Source organism: Elgaria multicarinata, chromosome 5, assembly GCF_023053635.1.
Source record: "Elgaria multicarinata webbii isolate HBS135686 ecotype San Diego chromosome 5, rElgMul1.1.pri, whole genome shotgun sequence".
Classification (NCBI taxonomy): Eukaryota; Metazoa; Chordata; class Lepidosauria; order Squamata; family Anguidae; genus Elgaria; species Elgaria multicarinata.
In genome coordinates this window covers 23,175,610-23,198,349 of record NC_086175.1, presented here as the reverse complement: position 1 = coordinate 23,198,349, position 22,740 = coordinate 23,175,610, and the positions used below count along the sequence as shown (strand labels likewise).

Here is a 22,740-nt window from a genome sequence, read left to right as displayed (position 1 = left end):
CATAATGTTTAATACACTCACTCAAGAGCATGTTCCATTGATCTAACACTGCATGTTGCAACTGTTTTACTTGGTTTTAACAAAACAAACCAATGCACTCATACTCTTACAGCACACTGCTAGAAAGGAGAACAATTGGGGTTTCTCCTTTAAAGCATAATTTTGAAATTCATTACTAAAAAGGCAAGAGGGATAGAACAGGGAAGGAAGAGAGAGAGACACAGACAGAAAAGACCTGCAGAGATAAATAAAATAGGCAATCACTAGCAAAATCTTCCAAAATGAGTATCCATATTATATCCAGGCCCTTTGTTTTGAATATTGAAATATATTTATTTATATATATATATATATATTGTATGTCCAGAAACATGAGAAATCCTGCTAGCTGTATAGAGGTAACCTCAAGAAACAGTATCTGATACTACCAATATGGATTTAATTTTAATTTTAATGGACACTGTCATTTAGATACCTGTCTGAAGCCTAGGGTATCTTGTAGATAGGCGGAGTATAAATGTAATTAATAATAATAATAATAATAATAATAATAATAATAATAAGGAACCAATAAAAACAATAATTGATAAATATATGAAGAACTTACCGTTCACCTTTGACCTTTCAAGTACAAGTGAACCAATTAGCAGACAGCTATGGGATAAAACTGCCGCCACTGAACGACATTGCATTCTATGAAATCATAAATATATCTAAGAGATCGAGGACAGTCTGGCCATTTCAAGCACAACCAAATTAATATGACAGCTGCCATTGCCATATGATAAACATGGTTATGAGCAGGCCCGCAAGTCAACATTATTTCACAGCAAGCCTTACCATGTATTTATTTCCCACATCTCTAGTGTATTTTAGCTAAGATAAAACAGCTTAATTAGGTTGTCTGTTATTTTACAATCCCATTATTATGAAGTTTATTCGAGGTCAGCTCTAGCCTGACCTCGATTGAGGTGGCTGATTTTGGGTGCTCTACATTGTGATAATATAATAATTTGTGCGTGGGGGGGGGGGAATTTGCATTTCTGCCTCAGGTTCCAAAACATCTTGGGCCGGCCCTAAGTTAATTTTATTACAATGGAATTTTTATGTTAAAAGCTTCAATAACTATTATACAAGAAGAAAATGCCAACCTGGTACAATTGCCTCAGTGAACTGTGACACTGATCTTTTCAATATCTTTTAGAAGAGTTTAATGAAAATAAAATATGCTGTGTTAATTAAATTTAGCTGGTAGTTATTGTCATCCTAGAAGACAATAGATTGGTAAAGGCTTGCATGTCTATTACAGAAACTTACCACGTGTGGATGACAGACTGGATTTGGGCTGAACAACATTCTGTGATGAAGCTTTCACTGGAACAGAAAGAGGGGAGAGTGAGAGAGGAATGAACTACAGGTGTTTCTGAACAGACTTTTCTCAATGCAAGTATAAAACATGAATTCTTTTCTTCCTTTATATTTCGGAACTATACGTTTGAAAACAAAGATGAACGAACAGCTAAGTGCAAGTCCATTTTAAAGCCTTTCTTGCCTGTAATTTCCACTTACCATCAGACGACCTCATGTTTTCTACTGATTTTTTGGTAGCCAAATTTTGTATCTGAAATACATGGATAGTAAAGAGTAGATACACATTTAGAAATGAGGGGTTTTTTTTGGTATAGTTTTCGCAAAGTTCTTGTGATTTTGACACAGTGAGGTAAGAAGGCCTTAAAGGGCAGGGTGGTGTAGGTTGGCCCCAGACCCATGAGTGCCTGGCAGCTAGGCAACCAGCTTTGCAGCTTCCTTGTCCGCCTAGCGTATGGTGGCAGTAGCCTGCTTCATGAACAGGATGCCGGCCCAAGCACCGCTGCTCCTGAGTGGTTCCCGTAATAAAGTTTCAAGTGGGTCAACATAGCTGGGCAGAGAGATTGAGAGAGAAATGTCTTTATTCCTGCCTAAGGTGAACCCAATATTGGTAAAAATGACCAAGCCTGGCTGGGCAGCGGGAAGGTGGTTTGCATGTGCCATCACAGCAGAGCTCATACCATAATACAATGCCACAGGGTATTGCTTTGTGCCAGGGTCAGTCGTGTTACACCCAGTGTTATAAAATCAGGCTGGACCACTAGAGCTGTCACCCAGTTTGATGAACCAAGGTGATCCATCAAATGGAGGAGGGGGATTTAACCCGAGTTTGGGGAGCGGGGTAAAAATTACCAAACTGTTTTGGAGCAGGGAGGAGGGAAGGTTGAGTCATTTTTAACCTGATGATGTAGTGTGACAAAACAGTTCCTTCCTATTTCCTGCCCCCCACCCCACCCTGCCCCTTGTTCAGTTTAACTACCTGCTATGGTGGACACTGGACAGGTACTTGTTTTAAGGACAGAGCATCATTAGAGCAAGTAGGACAACAGTCAAGAGCTGCTATCACTGCCTGTCAGTCCTGCCAGGTAGCTAAGCTAGTACGTTGTCCACCTCACCCACCCCACCCAAGAAGGAAGGGAGGGAGGAATCAGAAGGAGCCACTTTGCCAAGCTACATTGTAACATTTTAAGAACTGCAGTCTTAAACAATTAAACAATTTTCGTGCCCCACTCCTAAACAATGGTAAAATGGCCTCCCTTTTGAAGCAGCCCTAAATACTAGAGAAATAAGGAAAAGTGTTTGTAAATATTTGTTGTATAATCACTGGAAATTCATCTGTACTTTTCCATTAATTTTTGTGAACCGCCCAGAGAGCTCCGGCTATTGGGCGGTATAGAAATGTAATAAATAAATAAAAATAAATAAATAAATAAATAATTTTTTAAAAAAATGAGGAGTCCTTTGCTATGCTCTGGGGCGTCAAATACACAACAACCTTAAACAAAACAGACCTGGTGCTTCTGTGCAATTATAAGGTCGTTCTGCTCTTGAAGTCTCTGTCCTAGTTCTTCTATCCTCTTCTTATAGAAGATGTTGCTTGCATTGAATTCCTCTGTCATTGCCGTTTTGAGCTTCTCAATCTGTGACGTAAGCTGAGTACGTCAGATATGGAAAAGGAAATTGATCTAAATGTGACTCGAAACATTCCAATATTACAAGACTTTAAATAAAAACTAGGTTGCCTGCATAGTTTGTATCCCCTTCCATTCAAAAGTTCCAGCTAAAAGTATTTTGCTCATATAGGCTGAAAGCCAGAGCTCACTCTCACTGCTATCTATAGCAGATGGAAATCCATTCACCCATGTGGTTCATTCCCCTTCTATAAATAATGGGAAGCCTTTACCTGCACACACAGGGCTGATTGGCCGGTGCCTTTGTTTTTAAATCATAGAATCATAGAATAGCAGAGTTGGAAGGGGCCTACAAGGCCATTGAGTCCAACCCCCTGCTCAATGCAGGAATCCACCCTAAAGCATCCCTGACAGATGGTTGTCCAGCTGCCTCTTGAAGGCAGCTCTAGTGTGGGAGAGACCACAACCTCCCTAGGTAACTGATTCCATTGTCGCACTGCTCTAACAGTCAGGAAGTTTTCCCTGATGTCCAGCTGGAATCTGGCTTCCTTTAACCTGAACCCGTTATTCCGTGTCCTGCACTCTGGGAGGATCGAGAAGAGATCCTGGCCCTCCTCTGTGTGACAACCTTTTAAGTATTTGAAGAGTGCTCTCATGTCTCTCCTCAATCTTCTCTTCTCCAGGCTAAACATGCCCAGTTCTTTCAGTCTCTCTTCATAGGGCTTTGTTTCCAGACCCCTGATCATCCTCGTTGCCCTCCTCTGAACACGCTCCAGCTTGTCTGCATCCTTCTTGAATTGTGGAGCCCAGAACTGGACACAATACTCTAGATGAGGCCTAACCAGGGCTGAATAGAGAGAAACCAGTACCTCACGTGATTTGGAAGCTATACTTCTATTAATGCAGCCCAAAATAGCATTTGCCTTTCTTGCAGCCATATCGCACTGTTGGCTCATATTCAGCTTGCGATCTATAACAATTCCAAGATCCTTCTCATTTAGTATTGCTGAGCCAAGTATCCCCCATCTTGTAACTGTGCCTTTGGTTTCTATTTCCTAAATGTGGAACTTGGCATTTATCCCTATTAAATTTCATTCTGTTGTTTTCAGCCCAGCACTCCAGCCTATCAAGATCACTTTGCAGTTTGTTTCTGTCTTCCAGGGTATTAGCTATCCCACCCAATTTTGTGTCATCTGCAAATTTGATCAGCGTTCCCTGCACCTCCTCGTCCAAATCATTAATAAAAATGTTGAAGAGCACTGGGCCCAGGACTGATGTGTTTGCCTAAACTGAATGCTATATAATCAGATAACTTGTGCAGTTATGATGATTTGGGCCTCTTTTTGGAAAATACCTTTCTATGGAAATGCGCTATGAGTGAGACATGACACAGAAAAATATACATGTATAGTTCTCATCAACGCTATTTTCAAGAGAAAATGGGCAAGAGGACTCTTGGTACTGAATGTGCATTTATGATTAAGCACACCAGCTTTCCCCAACCTGGTGCCCTCCAGATGTGTTGGACTAGAATTCCTAGCATCCTCCAGTCGGCATAGCTGGGCGGGCATCAGGCTGGAAAAAAGCTAAATCACACCATTCTCTACTGCCCTCTTATGAAAAACATTTCTCACACTATGCTGGGAGTTGGAAAGAAATTCCTAAGCAGCCACCTTGATACAAAATTGGTATTTGTCTTGCCAATTTTACGACTGTCTCTGGCCTGTATGCTGGCAAATGTTTCCTGAAGCTCCCAGCTAACTGCTATTGTGACATACAAAATACTCCTGTGGGGGAGGGGGGATGTTTCCCCATTCACACTCCTGGCTTTGCTGACTTGGAATATCCACAGACAGAAATAAACACACACACCCCCAACATAGATTAGGTCTTGTCACAACATTTCTTCGTGCGGGGAAACAACATGTGGATAAAATAAATCACAAATGGCGGATAGGTAGGTTTGCTGGCCTAGCTCTTTCTTAAAATGGAAAAGTTCCAATAGTAGTAGTAGTAGTAATAGTAGTAATAATAATAATAGATGGGAACTTATATAATAAGTTTGTTAGCCACATGCAAAACAGTCAGATGCGAAAATGAAAACAAGAGACAGAAATGGGAGACAAAGCTACAAATTCCACTTGAAAATTATTAGCAAAATTACTGATTTTCTAAAGGGGTTAGGGTTTGGAGAAGCAAGATAAAAAATCCTTTGGGAACAAGCCATTTTGACCCAGTTCACATGTAATCGTGTGCCATTGCTGTTTTGAATATGCAATCTCTGATTGGCATGATAATAGGTTGCTTTGTGGCATGCAAACCCAGATGCTATGGGTTATTTGTAGGTTAAACCACCCAAAGATAACCTCAGGCTGATCAGAGGTTGCTTATTCAAAACAGCAGCAAGAGCGCAGCATGTGACCCAGCAAGTCGAGGGTTAACTAAACCATGATCTATTGCTGTTACCTGTGAACGGGGCCATAGACTTTGATCCAGCACAGCGTGCATGTACCATCCAAAGGTGAACCTACTCAGCCCTTTTAATTCCTGTTTGGTGGGGAAGGCCTCCATTCTATTTCCCAGTCGCATGGTAGGAGTTTAGCTTTCCCCATCCACACAAAGTTGGATGGGGAAGGTTACACTGATCTTTGGCAGCGGTCAATGTGGTTAGGAACAGAACCCCCAAATGGAGGGGGAATCGGAGGAAAGACTGATGCCATGGTTGATTGGGAAGCAGGAGTCATCGCATTATCTTCTGAAGGGCTGCCACAAGACATTGTGCTACCCACAACAAGCTGGCTGTACCACCAGCCCAAGGAGACCACCCAGAAGCCCTCACAAAGCGGCATAGGATGATGGACACAAGTCGCTGTACACAGCCTCACACTATCCAAAAGATGACATTGCAAGGGTCCCTGCAGCACACCTCTCAGACTCCGTTAGGAACGCAGGAAGGTGCCTTAAACTGAGTCTGATCATTGGCCCATCAAGCCCAGTACGGTTGACACTGCCTAGCAGCGGCTCCCCAAGGGTCTTACCCAGCTCAGCCTGGAGATGTTGGGGACTGAATTTGAGACCTTCTGCATGCAAAGCACTGAGCTTTGGTCCCCTTCCCCATGTTGCTTTTCACCGATACCTCCCAGAATGATCACTGCCTCTGGTGACTGCTTGGGTGTCTTGTGCAGTTCAGCCAATCCTAGCCTTTTTCAAAACATCTGTAGGAAAAGGTGGAGGAAGGGGAGGCAACTAGTCTTATCCACTCCCCAAAATACCTGATGCCAAGAAATCTGAAAACTCAACTCCTGGACTCAGCACTACATACAGCACCTGCCATTCTGCTAGAACAGAGAAGTGACAGAATCTCACGGAACATGCTATGCAGAACTACAAGTTCAATAATACTCTAAATCAAGCCACGCAATTATACTGCTACACTGAACACTTTTCAAGCAAAACGTCAGTCTGTATTTAACAGAGCAACCTTATACTGAAATAAGCCCCACTGTATTTAATAGCGCTTCCTCCTGGGTAAGTGTTCATAGAATTTCAGCCTGTTTCTTTTTCAGCACAAGGACTGAATGTGAAATATCCAGATAGAACTTCAATGGGAATAATCAAATACATTCTACATAACTAGAGTGGTTTTTTTTTTTAAAAAAAACAACCATTCTGAATGGGTTGCAAGGTTCTTGGATAATAAGGTGGGTGCATAATGTTTATTTTCTATTTCATTTTATTATAGATAGGCTATATATGAGATCCCCATGCAGCTTTACCTGGTGTTTTTCATTTCCATGTTCTTCTTGAAGGGCTTGCACTTTAGAAGTCCATTTAGTTTCCTAGGCGGAATATAATATATATGGTCAGCTCACTGCAAAACATGCCTTCATTTTATTTAATTTCAAATTATTATAAATGAATGAAGTACTGGTATGAACTGCTGCACCAGAAAAGCAGCCATATAGGATGGAATATACCGAGTGCAGTGCTGGCATAGCAGCACATTCTGTTGTGCTGTGCTGACATTAGAATCTCAACATGATGCGTCAGCACAGCAATGTGGCAAGGCTAAAAGATAAATTTATATTGCTTTAAATAAGAAAACGAGTTCAAATGGGTTATCTGAGACGAGACTGTTCTTGAGAAATTTATATTAATTCAACACTTTATATGCACAAATTGGCTTCTTAGATTGCTTCATGCTTGTGTTGTCCAGTTTGCACCATAAGGGACTACTGACAAACAATATTTGCACAGACAGTGACACCTAAACTAACAGAGGGCATTATTAAACTATATTTTCAGCTTGGGAATTTGGGGTGGGGGACAGTCTGCTGTTCAGGTGAAAAAAGTCAAATATCTCACTGGGCATGCTTTATGCTACATTTTGCATTTTAATGGAAGACTTTTTTTAAAAAAAGATTATTAATGATTGAAAGTACAGTTGATTGTGACTCTGGAACAAAGATCCATACATCTGTGGCTCTGAAAATTGGTGATCCTTCTGAAGGAAGTAGAGGTGACAGCTCAAGACCACCCCAAGGCTTTACTGTGTGCATGTTAATGCTCTCTCTCTTGTATAAACTGAAAACAGTCTATGTGCACGAGATGTGTTAAATCACCTGTTTTTCAAGAAGCTGCATTACGTTCTCATGATCTACAGCACTCTGGTGTTTCTCTTCAATAAATTCATAGCTGTCCTTTAATGTGCCTAAATTGGATTTCAGGTGTTTGTTGGACTTCTGGACTTCTAATAAATGCTAAAAGTGAAATAACAACAACAACAAAAGATAAAGGTGAAATGTATACTGAAGGAAAGTACTAGAGGATAGGAATTTGAAATACTTCTCTTTTGAAAAGGTAAAGGAGCTGGTTTATTTACCTGCAACCCTCTGCGTGTCTACTCAGAAGTAAATCCCATTTTGTTCAATGGGGCTTACTCCTAGGAAAATGTGCACAGGATTGCAGCTTGAGTGAATTCTGCTAGAAAATATTTCCAATCAGCACAGCATTTACTATAATTACCAACCCTCCTGATCATGGAAATGTAGTCACTTTCTTGGATTCAATTTTTTAAAACAAGCAAACACTCAAAACAAGAGATGATTTCTTCTTGAATGTCTCAAAGCGACTCCTCAACCCCTTTTGAACATTGGCCCCGATCCAAGTGTGCGCCTGCAAAGCCCTCTTAGGAAAGCAATAAACATGCAAATCAGGTCTTTGGAAGCTTCGGGGGACAGTGGGGAGTAGATAGAGAGCTGTCTGCTCTCCTTCCCAAACTGCTGATAGGTGGCATTGCTCTATTCACAGGATTCCATGCATGCATCAGGGAAAGAGACGGGGCATTAAGCACCTGTCTGCATGAAAAGTTCCTCATCAGTGAAGGATGCACGTGTGGGAAGGGTGTTTCTGTGCAACTATGATTTTCAATCGGATCACAGCATGGGAGTTTAAGAGATTTAGGGTGCAATCCTACACATGTTTAAAGAGAAAAAACGTCCCACAACTCGCAGCATTCCCCAGCCAACAACTACACCCTTAGCTTTTTTTTTTTCCTCTTGTTACTGAAATGAGATTTATGATTGTACCAAGATTTTTTATGAAGCTCTATGCTTAGAAAATCTTCTCGGCCTTCCCCCAATATTTTAAATTGACAAGGTCACATCTTGCACTTCAAGCAAGCGATCAAACCAAGATGACTTGACGGAGTATACCCTCTGAAACTCTATTTTTCAAATTACGGTACTTACATTTTCTAATTCTGTATTTTTGGCAGTTAACTCTTTAAACTCCTTCATAAACATCTCTTTCACCTTCTCTAGTTCACTGGCCAATTTTTCTTTTTCTTCTTCTTTCCATTTGTGAAATAAGTGACGAATCTCCTCCTCCTTGGATCGGTGTTCTTCATATTCCTGAAATTGCTTTTAAGGTTATTATTCTGAGAATGTTTCTCATGGATGCAACAACCCAAAACATTGCAAGCAGCACAAAGGTCCGGCTTGAGAAACCCAAGTTTCTCAGTCACACCCTGCCATCAGAGAGACCCCCAGCAGACACTCCAATGGCTTTTACACAGGCTACTGCTGACTGATATTCTCTCACTTCTAAAATAGTGCAGTCCTTCAGGAGTTCTGTTTCATAGGGTGCAGAGAGAGGGAGGGAGGAGGATCGCGGACTTACAGGCTTCTGCAATCCTCCCCCAGTGTCTAGATGGTTGCGCAACATCTTGAAAGATGTCGTGGCTGCCATTTTTTTTTTTAGAAAGAGGGATCACTCCACTGTAAAAAAGGTAAATAAATAAATAAAATGAACCCGCTCCCTGCCCCCGATGGGCACGGACTGCCCCCATGCAGCTCTGTGCCCATTTTACAGTTCCCGCTATACGCAGGGAGGTCAGGAGGACCCGGGAGCAGCAGCCACACGGCCCGTGCTCCAATGGGATGGTCCTGGGACCTCAGAAAAGTCAGATTTTCTGTGGTTCCCTATATCCCGGGGAAAGTCCTTGGTCGTCCCGGGTTGCTCTTGGGATCCCCTGTGTGTCATTTGGACGTACAAGGAGGATCCAGGGACTACCCCGGGATATAGGGCTGGTGCAGACATGCCCATAGTGAAAGATAACCGACTCCTTTTAGGAATGCATGGCCAGCTTGGTAGAGCAATAACACATCAGTTACTGTTTCTTCTATTCAGGCTCCCTGCCTTATCCTTGACTCCCCAGACCCAGGCATTTGTCTCCTGCCCTGCTGCTACCTCAAATTCCAAACAGCGCTTCTGCTTCCACCTTCATTCCAGTCCCCTTTTTATTTTATTTTTTTGCCTTGGCTCACAGACGGAGCTTGCTTGCCTGGATCAACTTCCTTGCTTGCCTGGATCGTCTCCTCCACGCCCTCCCACAAGATTGACTGCTTTTCTTCAGACCGCCATGCCTGACAACTTGTCATACAGCCACCCCACCCCACCCTCCGCATTGCATTTATGGTTCAAAAAGCAGCCTTTTTCCTGAAGTGACTCAAGGCTACACCCTTGTGAAGCTTATCCATGCCCAGCCTGATGCACTGAGTGCATGCTTGGGGTGTGTGTGTGCTGTGGGGAAGAGGAACATAGCCATTTAATAATTTACATTTCTAATGGGATTGAATCAGCCTGGTGCAGAAAAGGGCAACTACAATGATCAAAGGGCTGGAGCAGCTCCCCTATGAGGGAAGGTTACAACCGCTGGGATGGTTTAGCTTGGAAAAAAGGAGGCTAAAGAGAGACATGACAGAAGTGTACAAAATTATGCACGGTGTGGAGAATGTGGATAGGGAGACATTTTTCTCCCTCTCCCATAATACTAGAACCCTATGAAGCTGATTGGTGGGAGATTCGGGACAGATAAAAGGAAGTACTTCATCACACACTGCATGGTTGACATATGGAGTTTGCTACCACAAGATGTATTGATGGCCACCGATTTGGTTGGTTTTAAAAGGAGGCTGGATACATTCCTAAAGGAGAAGGCTATCAATGGCTACTAGTCTTGATGGCTATGTGCTGCCTCCAGGATCAGAGGCAGTAAGCCTATATACACCAGTTTCTGGAGAACATGGGGAGAAGGGTGCTGTTGCACGTATGTCCTGCTTGTGGGTTTCTGGTCAACAGCTGGTTGGCTGCTGTGTGAACAGAGTGCTGGACTGGATGGACCCTTGGTGTGGTCCACCATGGCTCTTTTTTATGTTCTTATGGAGCCTTCTGGGCTACAGCTCCCAACATTCCTGACCACTGGCCATGCTGGCAAGAGCTGCTGGGAGTTGAAGTCCAATACAACCAAAAGGCACCAGGTTGGGGAAGGCTGGATTAAATCGTGGGTAAGTCTCTGCAGGATCACAGACTAGATGTCGTCTAGAAATAGAGGACTGCTAGGGAATATAGCCTACCTTGGATAATTTGACCATATGAGCATGTTGCTCAGCTTCTAATTGAGACTTGGTAAGCTGTAACTGCTCCTTCAGCTTGTTGATCTCCTCCTGTAATTTATCCGTCTGTGCTTTTTTCTTCTGTTCTGCTTGAAAGACATACAGATTGCTGACTATATTATTTGTCCTTACAATTCAGGAAATGCAGCTCTTTCTACAAAGGCTTTTCCAAATTCTACTCTGCAGACTTTCTTCCTCAGAACAGTATCACCCAAGGGCTATAAGGAGGACATCTACAAGCTCCTTTGAGGACCTCAGTTTTACTGGAAAAATATGACAGAGTTTTGAAACGTTTCATTCAATTAGGGTGACCATATGGAAAGGAGGACAGGGCTCCTGTATCTTTAGCAGTTGTATAGAAAAGGGAATTTCCTCAGGTGCCATTTGTATGCATGCAGCACCTGGTGAAATTCCCTCTTCATCACAACAGTTAAAGCTGCAGGAGCTATAATAGAGTGACCAGATACAAAAGAGGGCAGGGCACCTGCAGCTTTAACTGTTGTGAAGAGGATATTTCACCATATATACAAATGACGCCTGCTGAAATTCCCTTTTCAATACAACTGTTAAAGATGCAGGGGCCGTGTCCTCTTTTTTATATGGTCACCCTAATTCAATGCACTCCCCAAACGCTGGCCTGGGGTATGATGTGAGCAAGTCCTCTGTCTGGTTTTGAACTATTCCTCCCTCCAGCTGCAGGCACCCAGGTCACATCCCAGGCCTTTACTGGTGCAGGGGGCTGTTGTAGGGATAAGGGTACAGGAAACCTCCCTGCACAGCACTGAATGCAACCCATGATCTTAACTTAAGGTAGATAATCACTGTGAATGGACAAAATCAATGAAACTACTTTAGGCTTATACAAGATTCCAATTAGACTCCCCTTTACCAACCTGGATGACTTCTCCCAAACAACAGTGAGGACCGCTATAATATTTAACGAGAAGCCATGGCAGGTAAGCCTTGGCTTCGGAATTTGTATGACAGACAGAGAGCTTCGGCTATTGGGCGGTATAGAAATGTAATAAATAAATAAATAAGCTGAATACTGGGCTAGCTCTCAGCCTTCTCCTTCTCCCATGCTTCAGTTAGCCTTCCCTACAGTTTATTTTTTAATAATAATAATAAATTTATTTATTACCCGCCTCTCCCTCTGGATCGAGGCGGGGAACAACACTAAATAAAATGTAATACATAAAATTAGTTAAAAGAGCATATAAAACCAATACAATATTAAAATAACAATCACGGCATCTTAAAATTCTTAGGTTTAAAACTCATCTGGGTAGATGTACTAGATGTACACTAATTTGACTGAGGAGGATGTGGATGTCTTGGTAACATCACGGACCCTAGTAAATCAGTGCTGTTCAAACTCAGTTTTTGCTATAAACATGTAGAGTTCTTTTTATCGAGAGCTCGACTCAAGAGGCTGATCATGGCAAGGGAAGGTGTTTCACACCAATCTCACCCCCTACTCTAGAAATATTCATCTTCGCCCATTGTGCTTGTTGCATTTAACTGCAAGATCCTACCTCTGAAAGGAAAAACAACAACTCAGAGCTGATCAGTAACTGAGTACATCTCACTTTTTTTTCTTTTTTTTTTTAGAGCTGGCAGCCCCCCAAATCAATCCTCTGTAATTTAATCAGACAGCAGCTGCAGTGGAGATTATGGGAGGAACCCAGAAAGAAAAACAGAATAGAGAAATGGCCTTTTGCAGGTGCCACCAAACAAGAAGTGATTATAAGTCCAATCATGTCAGAAAAAAGAAAATTAGTGATGGTTTTAGCAGTATACATTTAGGAACTGTGTCAGCTAGTTGCTACAGCAAAAATCCAGGCATGTCATATCACTGAAGGAATGTTCATGGTGAAGAATTAAAATGCTTTCAGTAGTTGAACAATATAATGGGTTGAAAATATTTTACTTCTCCTCTTTCAAAGGGAATCAGCTTAGTGCTGTGTGTACACTGATGGTGCTATATAAATAAATAAATAAATAAATAAATAATAATGTGTGTGTGTGTGTGTGTGTGTGTGTGTATTATAATTTCACGCATGCAGAGTCATGCTCGTGTATGAAGACACATTTATTTTGGCAAGTGCAAAAATGTTTTTTGGACCTGATACATATTTTGAGGTGAAGCAAAGATCAGCTTCCACATATATGAGGCTAGGGGATAAAACCTGCATGGGTATTCTCACATTATAAAATATCTCTGCATTTTTACACTACATACGGACGTTGTCTCGTGATAATAAATGACCTGTCCCTTTCAATTTGGAAGCAACATTCTTTCTGTTTTGCTTTGGGGTTTTGTTTTGTTTTTTAAAAAATGTCAAATTTACACACATCCAGATGTAAGCCTGTTATATATAACTTCTAGATTTGCATTTGTACAATCTGAAAAAAGAACAGAATTCACTTCAACTCATCTTGGAAGTTAAGTACATTGGCTCCAGTTAGTTTTCAGGTTTCACTGATGTCTGTGAAAGAACTACCTTAAGTCCCTTTGGCTTTAATGGGAGTTACTTATGATCAAATGATGTGGGATGGATTTTCTAGAACACACATTTTCTGTAAAACTTTCCATTTTGTTAGTAAAAATGAATATATGCCAACTGAAAATACAGTATTTGGCAAGCTACATATTATTAATCTTTCTCTGTCCTCTGGTTCATTTCCTTCTGCTTTTAAACATGCTACAGTCTCTCCCATTCTCAAGAAACCTACTCTTGATAGGCTATCTCTGTCTAACTACCGACCTGTCTCTTTGTTGCCGTTTGTTTCAAAGATCCTGGAGCGTGCGGTCTACTCTCGCTGTCTTGACTTTCTTTCTAGTAACTCTGCTTTGGATCCATTTCAATCTGGATTCCGTCCTCTGCATTCCACCGAAACAGCCCTTACTAAGATCACCAATGATCTCCTTACTGCCAAGTCTAAAGGCCATTATTCCGTTCTTATTCTCCTTGATCTAACTGCAGCCTTTGACACGGTTGATCATGATCTTCTCTTAGATTCCCTTCATGACCTTGGATTTTGTGGCTCTGTCTATAACTGGTTTGCCTCCTTTCTAGCGGGTCGCTCTTTCAGCGTGTTGACTAATGGCAGCTCGTCTTCCTCCTTTCCCCTTTCAGTAGGGGTTCCGCAAGGCTCGGTGCTTGGCCCGTTGTTGTTTTCCTTATACATGTTGCCCTTGGGCAAGCTTATTCAATCTCATGGTCTCCAATATCATCTGTACGCCGATGATACACAACTATATCTGTCATCTCCGGAACTTTCTCCTGATGTTCACGATCGTATCTCGGCATGTCTTTCAGATATCTCAGCTTGGCTGCTTCATCGTCGCTTGAAGCTTAACATGGCAAAGACTGAATTGCTTGTTTTTCCTCCTAAACCTTCTCCTCATCTCTCATTCTCTCTTACTGTCAATGATGTTACGCTTACTCCGGTCAAGGAAGCTCGTAGCCTCGGCTTTATCTTCGACTCCTCGCTCTCCTTTATTCCTCATATTGAGGCAGTAGCTAAATCTTGTCGATTTTTCCTGTATAATATTGCCAGGATTCGATCATTTTTGTCTGTCTCTTCTGCCAAGACGCTTGTTCATGCACTGGTTATTTCACGGTTGGACTACTGCAACCTTCTTCTCTCTGGCCTTCCTTCTTCTCACATCAGCCCGTTGGTTTCTGTTCACCACTCTGCCGCAAAGATCATCTTCTTAGCACGCCGCTCCGACCATGTTACTCCGCTTCTGAAATCTCTTCATTGGCTTCCAATTCACTTCAGAATCCATTATAAACTTCTCCTGTTAACCTTCAAAGCTTTTCACGGTCTAGCTCCTTCCTATCTCTCCTCTCTCATCTCACACTATTGCCCCGCTCGTGCTCTTCGCTCCTCTGATGCCATGTTTCTCGCCTGCCCAAGGGCCTCTACTTCCCTTGCTCGGCTTCGTCCATTTTCGTCTGCTGCCCCTTACGCCTGGAACGCTCTTCCTGAACATTTGAGAACTACAAGTTCAACCACAGCTTTTAAAGCTCAACTAAAAACTTTTCTTTTTCCTAAAGCTTTTAAAACTTGATGTTGTGCAGACTTCTACTGTTACTTTCTACTGTTAGTTTTTCCCTACCCTGTGCCTGCTTACCCTTCCCTGTACCTGTTGGCATTCTCTTCCCCTCCTTATTGTTTTACTATGATTTTATTAGATTGTAAGCCTATGCGGCAGAGTCTTGCTATTTACTGTTTTACTCTGTACAGCACCATGTACATTGATGGTGCTATATAAATAAATAATAATAATAATAATAATTAGCAGTTCAAAGTAGTAATTAATGTTTTTCTGGTGATTAGCTCTGCCATATATGTGAGAGAATACATATATTTATTTATTTTATTTAATATTGCATTTATATCCCACCTTTTTTTTTCTCCAATGAACCCAAGGCGGCATACATAATCTTCCTCCTCTCCATTTTATCCTCACAACAACAACCCTGTGAGGTAGCTTGGGCTGAGAGTTTGTGACTGCCCAAAAGTCACCTAGTGGGTTTCCATGGCCAAGTGCGGACTAGAACCCGGATCTCCTGACTCCCATTCCAACACCTTAGCCACTACACCATATATACGTCACTGAAATACACATATGTCTCAGTGCAAAATAGAACTGATAGGTAGTGACAGCAAAACTGAAGATGCTCCAACAACCTCAATGAAAAAAGTTGAATTCTGTTGAAGTCGAGTAGTTACCTTATCATGCACCATTCTTGCTAAGTTGCTAAACTTAGAGAGCAATCCTATGGCCCCTAGACAGTGTCTGGGGAGCCATAGGATATTTCTGATTCTTCATCCAATCTTAGAGCTGGGAATCCGCTCTCCCCGCCCCCTTGCAGCCAGCACAGAAAAAAACACACCGGCTACCTCTCTGATGTCACAGAAGTAACCTTGGAGAGGGAGTAAAGGATGCATTCTGGTGGGTGAAGAGGGGAGGGGACTAGAGAGGCTGGGTTATACTATATTCCCGAGTCTCCCAAGCCTACTCTCCTTCCCCTTCAATGCATCCCAGCTAGACAGGCAAAAAAACCATCTAGCTAAAATACAGAGCGGGAAGAGCAGGGATGCAAAGATCACCTCCGCTGCTCTTCCTACTCTGCATTGGATGGCCGTAAGCCTCTGAGTTTGGAGGCATAGGGCCATCTCAATACGGTTGCGTCCTTAGTGTCAATATTTTCAGTATCTTCGTTTTTTACCCCCTACATTTAAACAATATAAGGAAAGTACACACTATTGTCTTTTAATTCCAGTGTGTGTGTGTGTGTGTATATGTATATGTATATACACATCATATAACATTTAATTCACATTAAGAGTGCTTTAATTTTCCCCCTCAACTATTTCAGGTCAAATGCATAACAAAATCATTGGAGCAATAATTATCACGTGGTACTTTTTTTTTTCTAGTTCTGTTGTTTACTAAATACAAGTAAAATGAATATACGAAATTAGAGCTTTAGGGCATCAAAAAAATTCCAATGCAAACCAGACATTTTCCTATGAAAATTAACCTAATTGGTATTGGAATTTTTTCCAATTCAGAATTTTCCAGAAAACCCATTATAACTGGTCCGGATTCACTGCAGCTGGATAGGAGTCACATCTCCAATTCCTCATTTTTTGACTGGCACCTACCACGTTTTATGAACATTTTCATGCAGAAGAAAAGTAAGATGAACTAGACTGCCTTTTCTGTGACCTATGCGTTCTTCTTCTTCTAGTACTCACCAATGGGTGGCTCTTCTCCATGGCGACGCTGCAAATGACTGTGCAGGAAGGAATAGTTCATAAACGCTTTTTCACAAAATTGGCACTGCAAAATAAAAGTACTTTGTCAAACAAGAACAAAAAACACATTCCATGGAACTATAGGAGGCACCTTTGAGGAATTATCTCTGTGTATTTCAATGCTAGTCTAGGGTCCATTCTCAACCATACAGCTGTGTTCTTAAAATAGTTACGCCATTTGAATGGATTTAATAGTAATACACAAAACAGTGCAGCCAAAACCATTCCTGGCAGACAATGGTGACCAAAATCCATAAATATTAAGTTATTAAAATGCTTTAAAATATATTAATGAAGCTGGTTCCTTTTTTTTACCAGTGTATTAAACACCTTCAGTTCCATAAAAATATGCACTGGCTTTGTCTGATTTAGTTCTACTTTTATGTTTTCAAACTCTTCTCCCACCCTCCGATGTCTCAGTGAATAGTTTTAAGAATGAAAAACAAAATGGGCCGCAAAAACTCACTACTCCAAGTATTAGTAGAGCTAATTCTGTATTTGCCAACTGAACACGCTTTAAATTAAATTACACATATACGCCCTGATCCAGCTAGGACAGGGATGGGGAACCTCAGGCGTGGGGCCAAAACCAGCCCTCTGGGGTCCCCAAAAGGTCATGACCTCTTTCCGTGGCCCCACCCTCTTTCTCATTTACTAGCTTCCCAGCTTTTGTGCAGTTTCCCCCCATTCTAAGGGTGATATCCCCCTCTTAAAGCTGAGTTACTGGCAGTAAGAATGTTAAGCTACAATGACCCCGTTCAGAAGACACCTTAAACCATGGCTTTAACTACAGTGGTTAAGCCAGAAAGCCAGGCTGTGTTCAGAAGACACCTTAAACCACGACTTTAATCATGGTGAATAAAGCAAAAGGCCTCATTCACTGTGGTTAAAGCCATGGTTTAAGGTGTCTTCTAAACACGACCTAGCTTTCTGCCTTAACCACCGTGGTTAAAGCCATGGTTTAAGGTGTCTTCTGAACGGGCCCTATATGCTAGTATTTTAAATATTTTTGGTCCTGCCCCTTTTGCCTTAAGACCTGCCCACCCCTGGAATGCAACCCCCCAAGAGCTTCCTGAAATTTAACCTGGGCTCCAGGTTGAAAGAGGTTCCCTGCCCCTCACTACAGCCATGTGTGCAGAAAAGCAGGCTTCTGCCTACAGACCCCTGGCTGCATGAAGAACTGCGCACACACAAACACATCCTGTATGTGGACACCTAAAGCTGCATCCATCATGAGCAAGCCTCAGATTATCAATGGCAGTGGCAATCTCCCATTCAGGTAGTCTGAAGGGGAGAACATACGGTGGAATCCAGTCCAACTCCAGTTGAACAACTGTATTGCCAGCAATCTGATTAAGGCCTGCTCATGCACAGTCCTGGGTTCTGGATCTGCGATAGGCATTACATGCAGCGACCCACTGCTGTACGGATCAGAGCCATGAGGGGTGTGATCCTGCTATCACTTATGCATATTAGTCCCACCAACTTCATGGAGTTTCTGCATCACTAATGAGGGACATGACTGCAGCTTTTAGAAACAAACTTAGCACCTTTACCCAGTTAACGAACAGCCGATTCATAAGTTTACTATACCAGTAAATAAATGCTTAAGGTATACATATTTCTGCACCAAACCATCACGTTAGTCTAGTGTTGTAGGAAGAGGCACAGTTTACATGGATTAGGCTTCCAATGTACAAACTACTACCTACTCCAGATCATTCTACATCATAATCCTATGTGGCTGCTCCTGTGGCACTTGCACCTTATGACAGGTGCTTTGAGGTGGGCAAGTAGGAGCCAAGATGCTTTGTTCCACTGATCATCCAAATCCCCTAAATATTAACTTGCTCCAAATATTGTGTTGATGGCTAGAGGAAAAGGGCCAATTCAATTGCTATTAGAATATGGCACAAAACACAGGACTATCACTGTGCCCCAAAGCTAGAGCACATAGTAAAGCCATGACTTCTGGTACTCAGGGATTGGAGCACAACACCAGAATAAGGAGAAGCTAACAGGAAAAGGAGAGGCATTAGCCATATTCTGCTGTGATTTACAGGAGTGCGATTTCACAAACCTGTTGTTCTTCAATGCGTTTCAAACATATACATTTTCTTGAAGGAACTGCTACCTACATTTATGGGTATCAGCTGGGATGATGTAAAACATGTGTAAAATGGCAATAAATGGCATTTCAAGAACCTGCTCAGTGGAATCAGAGTCTGATTCTTATTGTTGAGTTCCCAACTCTCATCTACTATTAAAAAAGCCAGCTACTGATAGCTACTATGCAATTAAATATAAATGCCTTGAAACAGCCACTAAGAGTATAAATAATTAAGTTGCATTTTTGTTGGATAAATGCAAGAACATACAAAGCCTGGATAGCAAGGGGTGAGTGCTAGAGAAATGCCAAAAAGCAACAGGGATCTTCTACTGAAACATATCAAGGCTTAATGCATTAAATCGGCTGTGAAATATCATTACCCAACCACACACTCATTTTAAAACTGCCTCCCTTGCCTGTAGTGGTTTCTTGTCTTATTCTTCATGTGATTATTTTAGCGCATGATATATTATTGTTTTTGGCTTGGTGGGGATGAGCCACACACTGAGCTCTTGAGAGAACCTCCTTATTCATAAATACACATAAATTTTATTTAACAAAAATTATATTTAACAATAAGGTTTTATCACACAATGCAAGAGAGTTGTTGCTTGGATTTGGGACCCTGAAAGTAACTACATTTGAAAAGTATAATAGTCCCATTTATGTCTTGTCCTTTTCTCAATGATATGAAGAAAATTACCAACATAACCCCGTACAGTGATAATATTGAATGTTTATGGCTTTCCTCACATAATGATATGTAAAACAATATGAAAATTTATGTGAAATTTAAATGCCTTTGGCTGAGCTACCAAATCTCATATGTAAGAACAAACACTGTACATGCATCAGGACCACATGGCCCCGTTCTTGCCCATATGCCTACTTGATTTAATTACTGGCAGTGGGATTATGTGCTCAAGTGTTTCCAAGGGCAGGATCTACACTACTGCTTATAACGGTTTATAAGGGTTATGACAACTGTTCAGGCCCAGGACACATTACATATACCATTTTCATAACGTTTTAAAAGTGTTATATCCTGCTTGGTGTAGATTGGCCCAAGGATGAGTATTACAGTTTCAAATAACCCCATCTTGTGCAAGTCTTATTATTGCTCCTGAAAATTCTCCCAAGGACATATGATCATGTTGTAACCCCTCCCAAAGTGATACCTTAACTGGCTAGGAAGCAGAATTCCACCACCTGTTCAGTATAATACACCATAAGAGATTATGGACACCGGGGTTTCTGACACGGTACAGCCAGGGAGGAGCAGAAACTAGAACTCAAGATGTTTGGGACTTCAACTCTTGGCATTCTTGACCACTGACCATGCTGGTTATGTCTTCTGGGAGATGAAGTCCAAAACATCTGGAGATCTGGCCTTCTGCCCACCCCGTGAGTATGCCCTAACATAAGTTTGTAAAAACAAGTATGATACAGGAAAAAGAAATTGCACAACAGGAGCAGTATTTTCTTGAGATAGTATGATCTACTAGTTTGTTTCATCTTTGACTGAAATCTGCAATCTATTTATTCTCGAAAGAAAACTTAAGCTGCCTAGGGATTCCCATATACTCAAGGACACATACTCAAGATCACCTTTTAGGCCCACCTTAGATATGTACCTTGACCAGCATAATTACAAATCAAAGGCACCTATATGGGTTTAACTGGGGCAGGTTTAGAAGTAACCACAGGAACAGCATCAATATAGCCATCCCAAGGTTGTTGTAAAGCAGTACTAAATGGATTATATGACCATAACTCACTTGAATAACCCCCTTTGTACTCAGCAGTGACCAATCTTAACTGTATTGCTACCCAGGCATTAAGATTTTACTTTACTGATTGGTTTAAGAGACTACCCTACAGTTGTCAGCTTAGCTAATAGCAGGCCCCTCACAGACACATTTCACAAGTTAAGCTTGGCCAAAGGAGTAAAAATAATTCAGGCTGTTTGCATACCAATGGTTTAACCACCTATGCCACCAATTAGCATGATTTTGTTTTAAACACGATGATGCATAGGCCCCCTTGCTTTGTGGGGGCCCAGGGCAAACTACCCCAGTCATCCCTCATCTCTGGACAGCCCTGCTGACTAGAAACACGAGGCTGAGTGGGTGGGAGATTAAGGCTGAGTTCGGACGACACGCTAATCAACTATGGGGTGGGGTGGGGTGGGGGTAATAGGAACAGAATAGGAAATAACTGTTGATTAGCGAGTTGTCCGAACTCAGCCAAAGGATCATGCAGGCTGCAATCTTAGCCACACATTTAACCTGAAAATAAATCCCGCGGGCTGAGCAGACATGCTTAGGATTTAGCCCATAAATGAGTAGTGTGGGTTAAGTAATTCATGCCCTCTCCCCCGGTAGCCACCCACCTACCTACCTACCTACCTGGTGGTAGGTGGCCCCGGCCTGGAGCATCATCTGCTGGGTGCCGATCATCTTTTTGCGGCGCTTGCACTCCTCCTTGAGCAGCCGGATTTCCTGGGCTCCGCGGGCCACATCCTTGGCGAGCAGGTCGCGGTGGGCGTCGGCGGACCGGAGCAGCTCTTGGTTGGCGCGGAGCTGGGCGCTGAGGTAGTCCTGGGAGTGGAGCAGGTACTCGAGGCAGAGCTGCGCCAGGCGCAGCAGCCGGAGCAGGAGCGGGTCGGCGGGGGCCTGGCAGTGCGGGCAGCGCTCCCGCTCGGCGGTGCAGAAGGTGACGTGCGCCAGGTGCTCCTGCAGCACCGCCACGTTGACCTCGGCCGCCACCCGCTCCACGTCCACGGCGCTCAGGCGCCGCCAGTCCGGGCTGTCGTGCCGGGGGCGGAACTGGAACGGGGGCAGCGCCGCCGGCACTGGAGAGGCCGCCGCCGCCATGGACCAGCGAGCAGGCACAGCGCTAACCTGGCGGAAGCTGCGGGGAAGAAGGAGCCGGAGGCCGATCAGTCAGCGCCCACGGCGGATCGGGCCCGGCCACCCTCCCGCTGGCGGCTCTCATGCCCCTGCCGGGGGCCTCTTCTCGTCCCGACGGGCCTCCTTGGCCGGTGGGCGCCGCCTGCCGGTGGTAGGTTGCCTGCCCTGCCCACGACCGCCTCCCCACGCCGCGCGTCTTCCGCGTTACTATGGGAACCAGGCAGCCCAGGCCGCGGCGGGGCCTGGGCCTGCCGAGGCGCCTCGGTCCCCGCAGAGACACAACGGGAGAGATATGGGGAGGGGGGTGACAAGTTTCCCGGCCGCCACTGTTCTCACCCACGTACTCATACGCACCAAATACACATCACCATTCCTCCCTTGGCACAACCTGCAAAATCGGTGGAATCTACCCCCACAACAAGGCCTTCTTCCATACCCCATAGCTATAATACGTCTATCCCCCTTGAAAGGCTGCCTGTTACAGCGGGATTGACTGGCAGAAGTTCAACAGGTGAGGTGTCCCCTCAGCCCTTTCCCCCTTCGCATGAAGAAAAGCGAGAGTTCATCGAAGTTCTGTCCATCCACACAGCTAGCTGGTGAAGGTTACAAGACTAGTGCTGCCAAATCTCCCCCCAATGTTGTGGTGCGCCTGAGCAGGGCAGAATTCTTTCCCAAAAAGACCAACAATTTGTATGTTGTTGTTTTTTATTAACTGTAGAAAAGCAGATATAATTTTGTTGGAAAAGTGCCCTCTCTGAGGCAGAGTTGCTATGGTAGTTGCTTAAGAAATGTTGCAAAATGTCTATGAAAAGCCATTCCAAGGATAAGCAAAATCAAGTATTGTTTTCTTAAAGAACATTCAGTACCTATCTTTTTGTATTGAGGCTTGCCAAAAGAAAATGCAATGTATTCTCTTTTCCAGCTAG

At 43.0% G+C, this 22,740-nt stretch overlaps 1 protein-coding gene across 1 annotated transcript in view; it reads right to left on the bottom strand.

Moving 5' to 3' along the window:
• Nucleotides 1-21,778, bottom strand: part of DZIP1 (DAZ interacting zinc finger protein 1) — a 37,300-nt gene extending 15,522 nt beyond the window's left edge. The window contains exons 1-9 of the mRNA XM_063127402.1: nucleotides 21,311-21,778; nucleotides 16,733-16,817; nucleotides 10,916-11,040; nucleotides 8,750-8,911; nucleotides 7,622-7,759; nucleotides 6,776-6,838; nucleotides 2,880-3,020; nucleotides 1,570-1,621; nucleotides 1,318-1,374 (exon numbers count right to left, since the gene is read on the bottom strand). Of these exons, the coding sequence (XP_062983472.1) occupies nucleotides 1,318-1,374; nucleotides 1,570-1,621; nucleotides 2,880-3,020; nucleotides 6,776-6,838; nucleotides 7,622-7,759; nucleotides 8,750-8,911; nucleotides 10,916-11,040; nucleotides 16,733-16,817; nucleotides 21,311-21,778 (1,291 nt within the window). The remainder of the gene's footprint in view (nucleotides 1-1,317; nucleotides 1,375-1,569; nucleotides 1,622-2,879; nucleotides 3,021-6,775; nucleotides 6,839-7,621; nucleotides 7,760-8,749; nucleotides 8,912-10,915; nucleotides 11,041-16,732; nucleotides 16,818-21,310) is intronic.
• Nucleotides 21,779-22,740: the final 962 nt, after the last annotated feature.